This window comes from Hypanus sabinus, chromosome 7, assembly GCF_030144855.1.
Source record: "Hypanus sabinus isolate sHypSab1 chromosome 7, sHypSab1.hap1, whole genome shotgun sequence".
Lineage (NCBI taxonomy): Eukaryota > Metazoa > Chordata > Chondrichthyes > Myliobatiformes > Dasyatidae > Hypanus > Hypanus sabinus.
In genome coordinates this window covers 14,244,040-14,259,914 of record NC_082712.1, presented here as the reverse complement: position 1 = coordinate 14,259,914, position 15,875 = coordinate 14,244,040, and the positions used below count along the sequence as shown (strand labels likewise).

Below are 15,875 nucleotides of genomic sequence, written 5' to 3'. Positions count from 1 at the left end.
TATCATTGCAGTATCCGTGGCTGGACTGATGGACAATTTTCCGTGGCATTGCTTTGGGACTGGGTTGTTGAATCTATCTGGATTGTCTGAGGTCTGTCTAAAGCAGGGGTTCCCAACCTGGGGTCCACGGCATAAAAAAAGATTGGGAACCCCTGTGTTTGTGTACGTGTGTTGGAGATAAAAGATTAGCTTTATTTGTCACATGTTCATGAAACATACAGGGAAATGCATTGTTTGTGGCAATGACTAATGCTGTTCGAATTTACCCTGGGGTGAGAAGTCTGCAAGTGTTGTAACTTCTCACTCAACCCCATACACCTGCCTTCTCGCCATATCCTTTGATGTCCTGACTGACCAGGAAATGATCAACTTCCGTCTTAAATATACGCACGGACTTGGCTTCCATCGGAGTCTTTGTCAGAGAATTCTACAGATTCACTACTCTCCAGTTAAAAAAAAAAAATTCCTCTTTATCTCTGTTCTAAAAGGTCACCCCTCAATGTTTGAGGCTGTGCCCTTCAGTTCTGGATACCCCCACCATAGGAAACATCCTCTCCACATCCACCCTACCTAGTCCTTTCAACTTTTGGTTTCAACGAGATCCGCACATGTTCTTCTGTATTCACTGGAATTTAGGTCCAAAGTTGCCAAACGCTCCTCATACGTTAACCCCTTCATTCCCGGAATCATCCTCATGAACCTTCTCTGGACTATCTCCAAGGACAACACATCCTTTCTGAGATATGATGCCCAAAACTGTTGACAATACTCCAAGTGTGGTCTGCTAGTGTCTTATAAAGCCTCAGCATCATCTCCTTGCTTTTATATTCTATTCCCCTGGAAATGAATGCCAGTATTGCATTTGCCTTCTTTAGCACAGACTTAACGTGTGAATTAAACTTCTGGGAGTCCTGCACAAAGACTCCTAGGTCCCTCTGCACCTCTGATATTTGAACTTACTCATTTAGATTTATAGTCCACACTGTTGTTCCTTTTGTCAAAATGCATTGTCATACACTTCCCAACACTGTATTCCATCTGCCACTTTTTTGCCCGTTCTTCCAATTTGTTTAAGTCCTGCACCAACCCCATTGCTTCCTCAGCACTATCTATCCCTCCAGCTAACTTCATATCATCTGCAAACTTTGCCACAAGGTAACTGTCCCAAGACTGACCACTGAGGAACAGCATTAATCACCAGCAGCCAACCAGAAAAGGCCCCTTTTATTCCACTCACTGCCTCCTGCCTGTCAGCCTGTCTATCCATGTCAGTATCTTTCCTGTAACACCATAGGACTTTATCTTGTTAAGCAGCTTCATGTGAGGCACCTTATCGAACGCCTTTTGAAAATCCAAGTAACTGACATCCACTCCCTCTCCTTGGTCCACCCTGCTTGTTATTTCCTTGAAGAACTCTTAACAGATTTGTCAGGCAAGATTTCCCTTTACAGAAACCATGCGGAATTTGACTTAATTTATCATTAGTTCCAAGTACTTTGAAAGCTCATCCTTAATAATGGACTCCAACACTTTCCCAACCACTGAGAGGCTAACTGGCCTATAATTTCCTTCCTCTCTTCTTAAGGAGTGGAGTGACATTTGCAATCTTGCAGTCCTCTGGGACCATGCCAGAATCAAGTGATTCTTGAAAGATCATAATCAATGCATCTGTTATCTCTTCGGCAACCTCTCTCAGGTCTCTGGGATGTAGTCCATCTGGTCCAGGTGACTTAACCACCTTCAGACCCTTGAATTTGCCTAGCAATTTTTCCTTTGTAATTGCAGTGGCACTCAGTCCTGCTCCCTGACACTCACAGCCCTCTGGCACACTGCTAGTGTCATCTACAGTGAAGACAGATGCAAAGTACCCATTATGTTTATCAGCTGTTTCTTTGTCCCCCATTACTACCTCACCAGCAACATTCTCCAGTGGTCCAATGTCAACTTTCATCTCCCTTTTACTGTTTATATAACCGAAAAAACTTTTCGTGTCCTGCTTTATATCATTGGCTAGTTTTCCCTCATATTTCTATCTTTTCTCTTCTTCAGCCTTTTGTTGGATTTTAAAAGCTTCCCAATCATCCAATTTCCCACTCACTTTTGCTACCTTATATGGCCTTTCCTTGGCTTTTATACAGTCCTTAATTTCCCTTGTCAGCCACGGTTGCCAACCCCTGCCATTTGAGAACAACTACTTCTGTGGGACATATGTGCCTTGTGAACTATTCCCAGAAACTTCAGTCATCTCTGCTCTGCCATCATCCTCACCAGTATCCTCCTCCAATCCACCTGGGCAAGCTCCTCTCTCATGCCTCTGTAATTCCCTTTATTCCATTGTGATACTGATACATGTGACATATGCTTCTCCCTCTCAAGTTGCAGTATGAATTCAGACTCAGAATCAGGTTTATTATCACCAGCATGTGTCGTGAAATCTGTTAACTTAGCAGCAACAGTTCAATGCAATACATAATCTAGAAGAAGAAGAAAAAAGAAAGAAATCAATCAAATACAGTATACGTATAATGAATAGATTAAAAATCGTGCAAAATCAGAAATAATATATATTAAGGTAATGAGGTAGTGTTCAAGGGATCAATGTCCATTTAGGAATCGGATGGCAAAGGGGAAGAAGCTGTTCCTGAATCACTGAGTGCGTGCCTTTAGGCTTCTGTACCTCTTACCTGACGGTAACAGTGAGAAAAGGGCATGCCCTGGGTGCTGGAGGTCCTTAATAATGGACGCTGCCTTTCTGAGACACCGCTCCCTGAACATGTCCTGGGTACTTTGTAGACTAGTACCCAAGATGGAGCTGACTAAGTTTACAACCTGTGGTAAACTATGTATACCTGTCTGGACATGCCCGTCTGCTGACTGCTTCTGTGGCTCCTCCCACAGGCCCCTGTATAGAGGCGATTGGGGCACTGCTCCTCCCTCAGTCTTTGAGATTTCGTTCTCCCTTTTGCTGTTATTAAAAGCCTATCGTTTACTTCCAGTCTCCGAGAGTTATTGATGGTGCATCACAACCCTGTGCAGCTTCTTTTGGTCCTGTGTAGTGGCACCCTTCCCCCATACCAGACAGTGATGTAGCCTGTCAGAATGCTCTCTACAGTACATCTATAGAAGTGATAATATTATGATCACTGCCTCTTAAGGGTTCCTTTATGTTAAGCTCCCTAATAATATCTGGTTTACTACACAACACCCAGTCTAAGATGGTCTTTCTCTGAGTAGGCTCATGCACAAGTTGCTCTAAAAAGCCATCTCGTAGGCATTCAACAAATTCCCTTTCTTGTGATCCGACACCAACCTGATTTTCCCAATCCCCTTGCACATTGAAGTCTCCCATTACAATTGTGTCAGTACCATTATTATGTGCCTTTTCCAGCTCCCTTTGCAATCTCAACCACACATCTTGGCTACTATTTGGAGACCCCTTTATGATTCTTATAATGGTTTTTTCACCCTTGCAGATTCTTAACTCCACCCACAAATTCAGCATTCTCTGACCCTACATCATCTCTTTCCAAAGATGTAATTCCATTTCTCACCAACAGAGCCACATCACACCCCTATGCCTTCCTGCCTGTCCTTTGATACTAAGTATATCCTTTGATGCTAAGCTCCCAATTATGGCCTTCTTTCAACCATGACTCAGTAATGTCCACAATGTCATACTGATTGTGCCACAGGTTCATCCATCTTAATTCAAATGCTATGCACATTTAAATACAGCACCTTCAGCCCTGCAGCCTAACAAGCTGAAGGTCATTGAGCTGCAACTCCAGTTTCCTAACACGATCTCTAGGGAGCTGAATCTCGATGTACGTATTGCAGATACTTACATCGAGGAGGCTGGGAATCTCCCGGAAATCCCACATCTGACACCCAGAGCAGAACACTGGCTCTGTAGACATATCCCCTATTCTCTCAGGATTTAAATAAGAAATAAGTAATGAACATACTTATTTACCTCCTCACTGATGATCAACACTGGTGCACCTCAGGGGTGTGTGCTTAGCCCACTACTCTACTCTCTATTCCCATGACTGTGTGGCTAGGCATAGCTCAAATACCATCTGTAAATTTGCTGATGATACCACCATTGTTGGTAGAATCTCAGGTGATGACGAGAGGGCGTACAGAGTGAGATATGCCAACTAATGGAGTGATGCCGCAGCAACAACCTTGCACTCAATGTCAGTAAGACGAAAGAGCTGACTGTGGACTTCAGGAAGGGTAAGATGAAGGAACACACACCAATCCTCATAGAGGGATCAAAAGTGGAGAGAGTGAGCAGTTTAAAGTTCCTGGGTGTAAAGATCTCTGAGGATCTGACCTGGTTCCAACACATCGATGCAGTTATAGTTTCTTAAACTTCACTAGTGTATCTGCCTCCACCACTGACTCAGGCAGTGCATTCCACGCACCAACCACTCTCTGAGTGAAAAACCTTCCTCTAATATCCCCCTTGAACTTCCCTCCCCTTTACCTTAAAGCCATGTCCTCTTGTACTAAGCAGTGTTGCCCTGGGGAAGAGGCACTGGCTGTCCACTCTGTCTATTCCTCTTAATATCTTGTACACCTCTATCATGTCTCCTCTCATCCTCCTTTTCTCCAAAGAGTAAAGCCCTAGCTCACTTAATCTCTGATCATAATCCATACTCTCTAAACCAGGCAGCATCCTGGTAAATCTCCTCTGTACCCTTTCCAATGCTTCCACATCCTTCCTATACTGAGGCGACCAGAACTGGACACAGTACTCCAAGTGTGGCCTAACTAGAGTTTTATACAGCTGCATCATTACATCGCGTCTCTTAAACTCTATCCCTTGACTTATGAAAGCTAATACCCCATAAGCTTTCTTAACTACCCTATCTACCTGTGGGGCAACTTTCAGGGATCTGTGGACATGTACCCCCAGATCGCTCTGCTCCTCCACACTACCAAGTATCCTGCCATTTACTTTGTACTCTGCCTTGGAGTTTGTCCTTCCAAAGTGTACCACCTCACATTTATCCGGGTTGAACTCCATCTGCCACTTCTCAGCCCACTTCTGCATCCTATCAATGTCTCTCTGCAATTTTCGACAATCCTCTACACTATCTACAACACCACCAACCTTTGTGTTGTCTGCAAACATGCCAACCCACCCTTCTACCCCCACATCCAGGTCGTTAATTAAAATCACAAAAAGTAGAGGTCCCAGAACAGATCCTTGTGGGACACCACTAGTCACAACCCTCCAATCTGAATGTACTCCCTCCACCACGACCCTCTGCCTTCTGCAGGCAAGCCAATTCTGAATCCACCTGGCCAAACTTCCCTGGATCCCATGCCTTCTGACTTTCTGAATAAGCCTACCATGTGGAACCTTGTCAAATGCCTTACTAAAATCCATGTAGATCACATCCACTGCACTACGCTCATCTATATGCCTGGTCACCACCTCAAAGAACTCTATCAGCCTTGTTAGACACGATCTGCCCTTCACAAAGCCATGCTGACTGTCCCTGATCAGACCATGATTCTCTAAATGCCCATAGATCCTATCTCTAAGAATCTTTTCCAACAGCTTTCCCACCACAGACGAAAGGCTCACTGGTCTATAATTACCTGGACTATCCCTACTACTTGAACAAGGGGACAACATTCGCCTCCCTCCAATCCTCCGGTACCATTCCTGTGGACAACGAGGACATAAAGATCCTAGCCAGAGGTTCAGCAATCTCTTCCCTTGCCTCATGGAACAGCCTGGGGAATATTCCGTCAGGAATATTACATTATAAAGAAGACAAGACAGCAACTATCCTTCATTAGGAGTTTGAAGAGATTTGGTATGTCAACAAATATATTCAAAAACTTCTATAGATGTACTGTGGAGAGCATTCTGACAGGCTGCATCACTGTCTGTTATGGGGGGGCTTCTGCACAGGACCAAAAGAAACTGCAAAGAATTGAAAATTTAGTTGTACTAGCCTACAAAGTACCCAGCATATCTTCAGGGAGTGGTGTCTCAGAAAGGCAGTGTCCATTATTAAGGACCCCCAGCATCCAGGACATGCCCTTTTCTCAATGTTACCATCAGGTAGGAGGTACAGAAGCCTGAAGGCTCACACTCAGCGATTCAGGAACAGCTTCTTCCCCTCTGACATCTGATTCCTAAATGAACATTGAACCGTTAGACACTACCTCACTTCTTAAATATAATTTCTGCTTTTTGCACCATTTTTAATCTATTCAATATATGTATACTGTAATTGATTTAGTTATTTATTACTATTATTATTTTATTTTGTTTTTTTTATTCTGTATTATGTATTGCATTGAACTGCTGCTGTTAAGTTAACAAATTTCATGTCACATGCCAGTGATAATAAACCTGATTCTGATTCTTAAGTATGTTGGTCAGTATACAGAATAAACTGCCCGAGGAAGTGATTGAGGCTGGTGTGTTAACAATATTTAACAGTTACTTGGAAGGGTTCATGGACAGTTAGGAAATGTATGGAGGGAATTGAAAATCCTACAAAGTGTCATGAATACAGCTCAGTCCATCATGGGGAAAACCCTCTCCACTATTGAGCTTATCTACATGAAATGCTGTCTCAGCAAAGCAGCCTCATCCTCAGGGTCCCCCTCTCTTCTCACGGCTCACTGATGAAGGAGGTATAGGGCCTCAGGACTCACATCATCAGTTTTGGGAACAGTTATTACCCCTCAACCATCAAGCACCTGAACCGGAGAGGAGGACTCACTCACCCCAGCGCTGAACTGTTCCCACAACCTATAGACTCACTTTCAAGAGCTCTTCATTTCATGTACTCACATTATTTATTTATCTATCTATCTATCTATTTATTATTATTTTGGTTTTCTTTCATTTTGCATAGTTTGCTGACTTTTGCACATTGTTTTTCTGTCCATTTTGTTGTGTGTGGTTTCTCATGTTCTACTGTGTTTTTTGTACTTACTGTGAATGCCCACAAGAAAATTAATCATATATCAGGGTTGTATATGGGGACATATATGTATCCTGCCCAGCATTGAAAAGCCTGTTTCCATACTGTGAGAGTTTATGTTTAATGTTAAACTCTTTAATGTATTTAACACAGGGAGATCCCAAGTGGAAAAGGAGAAACTTTCCTCGCTGGTGGTAAATGGCCTACGTGAACACTTCCAGGTCAGTGAGGAGCACTTTATGATGCTGCTAGTCAGCAAAGATGGCACGGTACTCTCCTGGTCCCTGTCTCCTGTATGGTCGCTGGCGACTATTTATGAGCTGGTGGACTCGATGCAGCTCAGACAGGAGGAGGTGCAGGTCCAGGAGTCGTTGGGTATCAATTGCCAGGACCACACTACTGAGGCCTGAGGCCCTCTTCGACATCCACAGCAACTGAGGTTAACGGACGAGATTCTGATCACAGTCTCGAAACAACCTGTTACAAGCTCTGTTTAATTACATCAGGAAACATGCATTGGACACTTCACCAACGTTCATCTGCACTTTGTACTTCTTAGGACGATGCCTGTGTTGTAGTAACCAGTATAACGTACTAAACTCTTCATGTTAAATGTTTTTCTGTTTTAAAGATGCAAGCCACGAAACCCAATCCTACAGTTGAAAGGGTCTTGCATCTCTCACTAGACTGTATGACACAGGAGCAGAGTTGGCTATTTGGAGTCTGCTCCACCATTACATCATGGCTGATTTATTATCCCTCTCAACCCCATAACTTTTGATGCTCTTTCTATTTAAATATCTACAAATATTTGTTTTAAATATACCAAATGTCTTGGTCTCCAGCTGTTTGCGCCAATGAATTCCACAAATTCACCACTTGCCGGCTGAAAAAAATTTCTCCTCATCTACATTCTAGAGCAGGGATTCCCAACCTTTTTATGCCATGGACCTATACCATTAAGCAAGGGGTCCGTGGACCCCAGGATGGGAAACCCTGCCTTAGAAGGATGATCCACCAGCTTTGGAGAGAATGTACATTACATTGCAAATTTGCCAGGGTTTTAAAAGATTAAATCTTGATTCCTTTCAGTTATTGAGGAATTTAATTCAAGACGTTAACAACAGCAGCAACTCACTGTTAACCGATAAACTTCTCAGATATCTTGAAAAATGAGTCTTGAAATCTGAAATTGCTTCTTTAATGAAACCAGGAAACAAGAGGTGCCAGGAATCTCAAACTCGATTCCAAATGTGATTGAAAATTTCTGGATTCTGAAAAGAGGTTTTTGTTGGGTGGCCTTGTCTAGCAAGAGGGAAGTAAGATAAACAAATGAGCTGAGATACAGTGGGGTGACAGACTCAAATGGCTGAATCCAAGACACAGGATATCCACTAATCCTATCTTTTAATGGGGGGGGGCAGGGAATGCGGAATTTGGGAAAGTTTGGGAAAGCTGCAATCATCACTAACATCAGGGAAATACAGAGCAAGAGAAGCTTGTTGGCCAGAAGCAGCTGCCTCTCACATCTCCTGTTTTCACCCATGTCTACTCTGAGAGCACAGCCTCAGCATGGAGGAATGTCCCTTTAGAACAAGGGTTTCCAACCTGGGGTCCACAGACCCTCTCCCATGGTCACTAAACACAGCAACAAACACAAAGCATTGAAGAAACTCAGTAAGTCAGACAGCAGCTATGGTGGGGAATAAACAGTTAACATTTTGGGCCAAGACCCTTCATCAGGACGAGGAAGGAAGGGAAATAACCAGGTTAAGAAGGTGTGGGGAGAGGAAGGATTACAAGGTGGCAAATATTAGACGAGGGGAAGGTGGACGAGTAACCTGCTGAGTTCCTCCAGCACACTTTTGTGCACGTTACTCAAGATTTCCAGCATCTACAGCATTTCGAGCTTTTCAGTAAACATTAGCACCCAATTAATCTCTGCGTTGGTGTGGCGAACTACATATACCTGTCTGGACACGCCCCCTGCTGACTGCTCCTGTGGCTCCTCCCACAGACCCCTGTATAAAGGCGATTGAGGCCGATATCTCGCCTCACGTCTCAGAGAGTTATTGATGGTGCATCAGGTGGATTGCTGCCTGGTGGCTCACGGCTGATCATGTAAATCCCTTATTTGGTTCTAATATCTGAAGAGGTAATTTAAGGAATTAGTGAAAGAGTACAAGTTAACACAGGGGAAAAGATGACTGCATGGCAAGTTGTGTTGATCTGGAGTACATTAAAGAGGAAGATCAGCTTTATTTGTGCATTGAAACATACAGAGAAATGTGTTGTTTGTGTCAGTGACCATCAGAGTTCGAGGATGTGCTGGTGTCAGCCCATAAGTGCCGCCATGCTCCTAACACCCACATAGCATGCTCACAACTTACTAACACTAACCTGTTCGTCTTAGTAATGTGGGGGTAACTGGAGCACCCAGAGGAAACCCATGGAGTCACAGGGAGACGTGCAAACTCCTTACTCTCAACGGTGGGAATTGAAGCTGGGTTGGTTGCTGGCACTGTAAAGCATTACGTTAACTGCTTCTCTACTGTACATTAGCCTTTGGAAAATAATTAGACAAATATCTGCAAGGGAAGCTTTCTTAATAGGCCATAGAAGGAAGAGACATTATTGGTCAGCACTTTCAAAGTGCTGGGCTGAATGACCGGAGTCAACATGTGATATTTAGCAGACACACACACATAAAACGCTGGAAGAACTTAGCAGGTCAGGCAGCATCTGGGGAGCAGACTAACCAGTCAATATCAAAATTTCAAGAGGTCAAACAAATGTGATCTGTACCAGACTACTGGCAGCACACATTATTGCCTCATTATTGACTTCCAAAGAACCTTGGATCACAAAACCATTAGCATCCAACAACAAATAAGAAAGAGGGCAGAAGCCAGAATAAGCGGAACGAGAAGCTGAGAGGGAAGGTGGATGGGTTGAAATTGCTTAAGATAACCAATAAGATAGCCCCTAGCTTAGCAGTTAGCAGTTAGTGTGATGCTATTATAGTTTGGCACATTAAGAGTTCAGAGTTCAATTCCAATGCCACCTGTAAGGAGTCTGTACATCCTTCCTGTGGAATGCCTGTGTTTACTCTTCCCACAGTCCAAAGGCTCAAAGCGCCTATTCTGTACTGTATCTCTAATTAATGCGATACCCAATGCTGAAACTAGGAATTTTCCAGAAAAATATGAAGACAACTGAAACCACTAGAAAACTCACTGAACAATTACAGGTATATGGGTGATTATATAAACATACAAACGAGCAAAAGAAAGTTAAACTCCAAGAAAAACAACAATTAGTTCAATCCACAGTTCTCTCTCTCTCCTGTGCTACTGTGAATTCCTGCAAGACAATGAATCTCAAGGTAGTATATGGTGACACACAGAGTCACAGAACAGAAACAGGCTTTTCAGCCCATCTAGTCCATGTCAAACTGTTAATCTGCCTGGTCCCATTGACCTTCACCTGGATCATAACCCTATATCCATATACCTATCCAAATTTCTCTTTAATGACGAAACCAAACCCACATCCAGCACCTCGGGCAGCTCGCTCCACACTCTCACCATCCTCTGAGTGAAGAAGTTTACCCTTAAACATTTCACCTTTCACCCTTAACCTATGACATCTAGTTTGTGTCTCACCCAACCTCAGTGGAAAAAGCCTTACATTTATCCTATCTATACCCCTCATAATTTTGTATATCAAATCCCTTCTTAATCTTCTGTGCTCTACAGAAACCCTGGCAACATCCTTGTTATATATGTGCTTTGATAATAAATTTACTTTGAACTTTGATGAAGGGTCTGGGCCCAAAACATCGACTTCTTATTCCCCTTGATAGATGCTGCCTGACTTGCTGAGTTCCTCCAGCATTTTGTGTGTGTTGATCTGGATTTCCAGCATCTGCAGGATGTCTTGTGTTTACATATCAGGCATAGAGGTTTTTGGCCATAATGTGGTTCAATTTCGTACAGAAGCCACCTTCTTGGGCAGTTCCAAATGTATTAGGCTGAAATGCCAGTTGAGCTGGGAAGTGGGTAAGATTCATTGGCCATCTGTTAAAGGTGCAGTTTTTAACATTAAACAAAGGTGCGGTGCAATGAATTGTCTTACAATATTGAACATATGTTATTTATACTGGATTTTGTTACAGATTTGTTAAGTATGGAAAAAAGTTATGTCCTGAAGAAAGATCATGGCCTGAAACATCAACCGTTTGTTCATTTCTATAGATGCTATCTGACCTGATGAGTTTCTCCAGGATTTTTTGCTTGTTGCTTTGGATTTCCAGCATTTGCAGACTTCCTTGTAGCTATGACTTATTCTGCATTGTAATATACACCTACAATGTTATTTTCTTCTATTCGCCTGGATTGTAATATGATTAAATTTACAGTTATAATGATGAACATGTCAATCATTCACACATCACCCATAGGGCTGTGCTGATGCTTGCTGGCTGCTGTGGGGACCAGTAGGGTAACTAGTGGGTTTCGCTCTGATAATGTACAAGCAAGTTATTGTCAGAAATTCTGACTGGTATACAGCATGAAAATAGGCCTTTTGGTCAGACTGAACCGTGCTGAGGTATAGGAGCCTCAGAACCCACATCACCAGGTTCAGGAACATTTATTACCTCTCAGCCATCAGGCTCTTGAACCAAGGGGATAACTTCACTCACTCCAACACTGAATTGATTTTATGACATACAGACTCACTTTCAAGGACTCTACAATTCATGTTCTCAATTATTTATTATTGTTTTGTTCCTTTTTTCATTTTTGTATCTCTATAATCTGTTGTTCTTTTGCAAATTGGTTGTTCGTCTGTCTTGTGTGTGGTTTTTCATTGATTCCTTTGTGTTTCCTTGTATTAATTGTGAGTGCTCACAGGAAAATGAATCTCAGGGTTATATGTAGTGACATATGTACTTTGATAATAAATTTACTTGGAAGATGCCCATCCAAATTAGTCCCATTTCCTAACGTTTAGCCCATAATGTCATAATGTCCTAAACCTTTTCTATGCATTGCCCCTGTCTGTCTGCTAAATGTGTCCAAGATAATTTGGCATAGACCTTTTCCTCAGGATGGAAATGGCTAATGCAAGGGGGCAGAATAAGAAGGTTGGCAGAGGGGTACAAGCTGGCAGGTGATCAGTGAGACCAGGTGAGGAGGTGGGTGGTGGAAAGAGGATGAAGTGAGAAGCCGGGAGGTAACAGGTGGAAGAGATAAAGGGCTGAAGAAGGAGTATGATAGGAAAAGACAGTGGACTATGGAAGAAAGGGAAGGAACAGGAAAACCAGGGCAGCATAGCAGTTAATGCAATGCTATTACAGCTCAGGGCTCCAGAGTTTGGAGTTCAATCCCGGCGTCATCCGTAAGTGGTCTCTGTACGTCCTCCCCATGGAATAAGTGAGTTTCCTCTTGGTGGTCCAATTTCCTCCCACAGTCCAAGAACATGCTGGATAGGTTAATCGGTCATTGGAAATTGTCCTGTGATTAGGTTAAGGTTAAATCGGTGTAGTTGGGCACCGCTCCTCGAAAGGCCTATTCCATGCTGAATCTCTCAATGATAATCCAGAGGGAGATGATGGGCAGGTGACGAAGAAGCCACCTTCTTATTCTGCCTTCGGCCCCCTCCCACTTCCTCTCCACTCCTCTCGGCCTGAAACAATGACTGTTTGCTCCCTTCCATCGATGCTCCCTGACTTGCTGAGTTACTTTTGTGTATCGTGTGTGTTGCTCAGGACCTGCAGAAGCTCTTGTATTTATAATTGGCTACAGATAACTCTGGAGCATCCTTAGCGATAGGGAACAACCTGTAAATATAAACTCTTGGAGACAAGACTAGAACAGTTCATTTTATTTCCAAGTTTATTTATTTCTTTAGAGATACACCACGGAACAGGCCCTTCCGGCACAACGGGCTGCACTGCTCATCAACACACTTATCTAACCCCAGACCAATTTACACCGATCAATTCACAGTGACTAATTAACCTAGTAACTGGTATGTCTTTGGAATGTGGGAGGAAACCCATGGGCTCAAGGAAAGGGTGTTGGAATTGAACCCGAAGCCCCGTGCTGTAATAGCGTCATGCTGAACACTATGCTATTGTGGTCCAAGTCACAATATTTAACTTTAATGCCAAAAAAAAAGCAGATTTTGCAGGTTAACAAATCAACACATACATAACTGGAACAGTCATTACCTCAGTGCCCTTCCACACTGACAGTGCCTCCAATGTGAGGAGTCTTTATGATGAGTTTTGCGATCTTTTCCCTCATTTCCTTTGTTGTAATTATATATACGAAGGGACTAACCAAAGGGTTTAGGAATACATACAGAAGGGCAGAGCTCACACCAAAGGCTGGTGAGAGGCAGCTGGCACAGAATGAAGTACTATAAAGGATCTTGAGGGGGAAGAACATCCAAATGGCAGCCACATGAGGGATGCAGGTCGACCAGACTCTTCTCCTCTCTGGCTGGGTTGTGATTCTAGCTGATTTAGCTATTTTGATGTACGAATAGACAATGATCAGCAAATTTGATGAGAGCAACAACACATTTAAAAGAATGATGAAAATTGTGACTGAGACAGTTCCTGGGCAAATCAGGCGTGTCACTGACAGTAACTCGCAAAAGGAATTATAAACTTTATTTGATCCACAGAATGGGAAAATGGAAGCCTGAACCACTGGAGGCAGAAAGCAAGTCAAACCAAGGACCCAGATCATAGCTGCCATTTTGACAAAGATATCATCCCGATTGAGGGAGAGATGACGTTGGGGGTTGCATATTGCTACTGAATGCTCGTAAGCCATCAGGGAGAGGGTCATTGTCCTTACCGCTGACATACCATGAAAAAAGTACATCTGAATAAAGCAGTTTCTCCACAGAATAACTCTGACATCCCACATGAGACCCACTAACATCGTCGGAATGACCACAGTTGCCAACACCAAGTCCACAATGCCCAGGTTAGCGGTCAGGAAATGCGTGGATCTGTGCAAGCGCTTGTCCGTGGTGACCATGTACACCACACTGCCGTTGCCTGTCAGGATTAAAAGATACAGAACCAGCAACAGGGGCCACAAGTAGGAGTGCCCATCTTGGGGTCCTGCAACTCCGACAAGAATGAATCCTGAGAGTGGGGATCGTCTTGGATCTGCGTCCGCCATTCACTGCTCGTTCCCCTATTGAAGTAAGAATCGTGAATAAGTGAAGAGGACAACTGTATCAGCCAGGTCCAGGATCAGATATTACCCTTCAACCATGGCTCCTGAACCAGTGTGGATAACTTCAATCACTTGAATGCTGAACTGACTCCAAAAGACACTAGTAGTGGCTAGTGTGACACTATTACAGCTCGGGGCATTGGAGTTTGTACATCTTTCCCATAAGTGCGTGGGTTTCCTCCAGGTGCTCTGGTTTCCTCCAAAGATGTACTGGTTAGTAGGTTAATTGGTCACTGAAAATTGTCCTGTGATTAGGCCAGGGTCAAATTGGTGGGTTGCTGGTGGCACGGCTCGTTGTCTGGTTCTGTGCAGTATCTCCAAATAAAAAGATAAACCTATAGACTCACTTTCAAGGACTCGACAACTGATGTTCCCAGTATTATTTAATCACTTTTTAAATTATTTACATAATTTGTTTGTTTTTGCACATTGGTTATTTGTCAGTCTTAGTTATGTATCGTTTTTCATATGTTCTATTGAACTTATTTTCCTATAAATGCCTGCAAAAAACTGGATCTCAAGGTAGTAATTAGTGATATATATGTACTTTGATAACAAATTTACTTTGAACCAAGTACCTGCCCAAATACAATCTGAAAAATAGTTTTACTTTTCACATGTACATCGAAACACACAGGGAAATGCGTCCCGTGGTCAGCGACCAACACAGTCTGAGGATGTATTGGGGGCAGCCCACAAGTATCTCTATGCTTCCGATGCTAACATCTTACTAACTCTTACACGTATGTCTTTGGAAAGTGGGAGGAAACCAGAGCACCAGAGGAAACCTACTTGGCCACAGAGAGAACGTACAAACTCCTTACAGACAGTGACTGGAATTGAAGCCTGATGACCGGCCGCTGTGAGGCGTTATGCTAACTGCTACAATACCATATGGCTTCTACAACTGACATGTCAGTTATGAGCTGTTTGTCAGCTCACTGGAAACAGGGTCAGGGGAGAGGATCAGAAAGCTTTGAAAACACAGGAAGGCAGGGCTCTGAATTTTGCAGCAGGAAATAAAGAGCAGCCCAATGTCAAGAGAAGTTTGGTTGAAAGTCAGACAAGGTAACGGAGTGCAGAATGCCTCATTTTATCTACTTAGAGAGACAGTGTGGAACAGGCCCTTCCAGCCCACCAAGCCATGCCATTCAACAAACCACCTATTGACCCCAGCCTAATCACCGGACAATTTACAATGACCAATTCACCTACTAACCACCACGTCTTTGGTAAGAAACCAGAGCACTCGGAGGAAACCCTTGCACTTATGGGAAGAACGTACAAACTTTCTTACAGAGATCACTGTAAATGAACTCTGAACTCCAGCGCCTTGAGCGGCAATAGAGGTGCACCAATCGCTACTACTGTGGCACCCACGTTGGCGTAGCGGTGAAACCCTGTTTTAGAAATAGTTTCTTTCCCAGTACCATCAGATTTCTGAATGGACAATGAACCAATCCATGAACAATACCTCACTATTTTTGCACTCTTTTTACACTACATATTTAATGTAATTTGTATATATATAATATATAGTTTTTTATGTATTGCACTGTACTGCTGCCACAAAACAAATTTAATGACAATGCCAGTGAAATCAAAGCTGATTCTGAGTCAGATTCTGAGACAGAGGGATACAGGCCAA

At 43.1% G+C, this 15,875-nt stretch overlaps 1 protein-coding gene across 1 annotated transcript in view; it reads left to right on the top strand.

The window, feature by feature from the left end:
- Window positions 1-11,391, top strand: part of LOC132396569 (coiled-coil domain-containing protein 80-like) — a 40,124-nt gene extending 28,733 nt beyond the window's left edge. Inside the window, exon 7 of the mRNA XM_059974227.1 lies at window positions 7,116-11,391. Coding sequence (XP_059830210.1) covers window positions 7,116-7,372 — 257 coding nt within the window. The 3' untranslated portion in view covers window positions 7,373-11,391. The remainder of the gene's footprint in view (window positions 1-7,115) is intronic.
- Window positions 11,392-15,875: the final 4,484 nt, after the last annotated feature.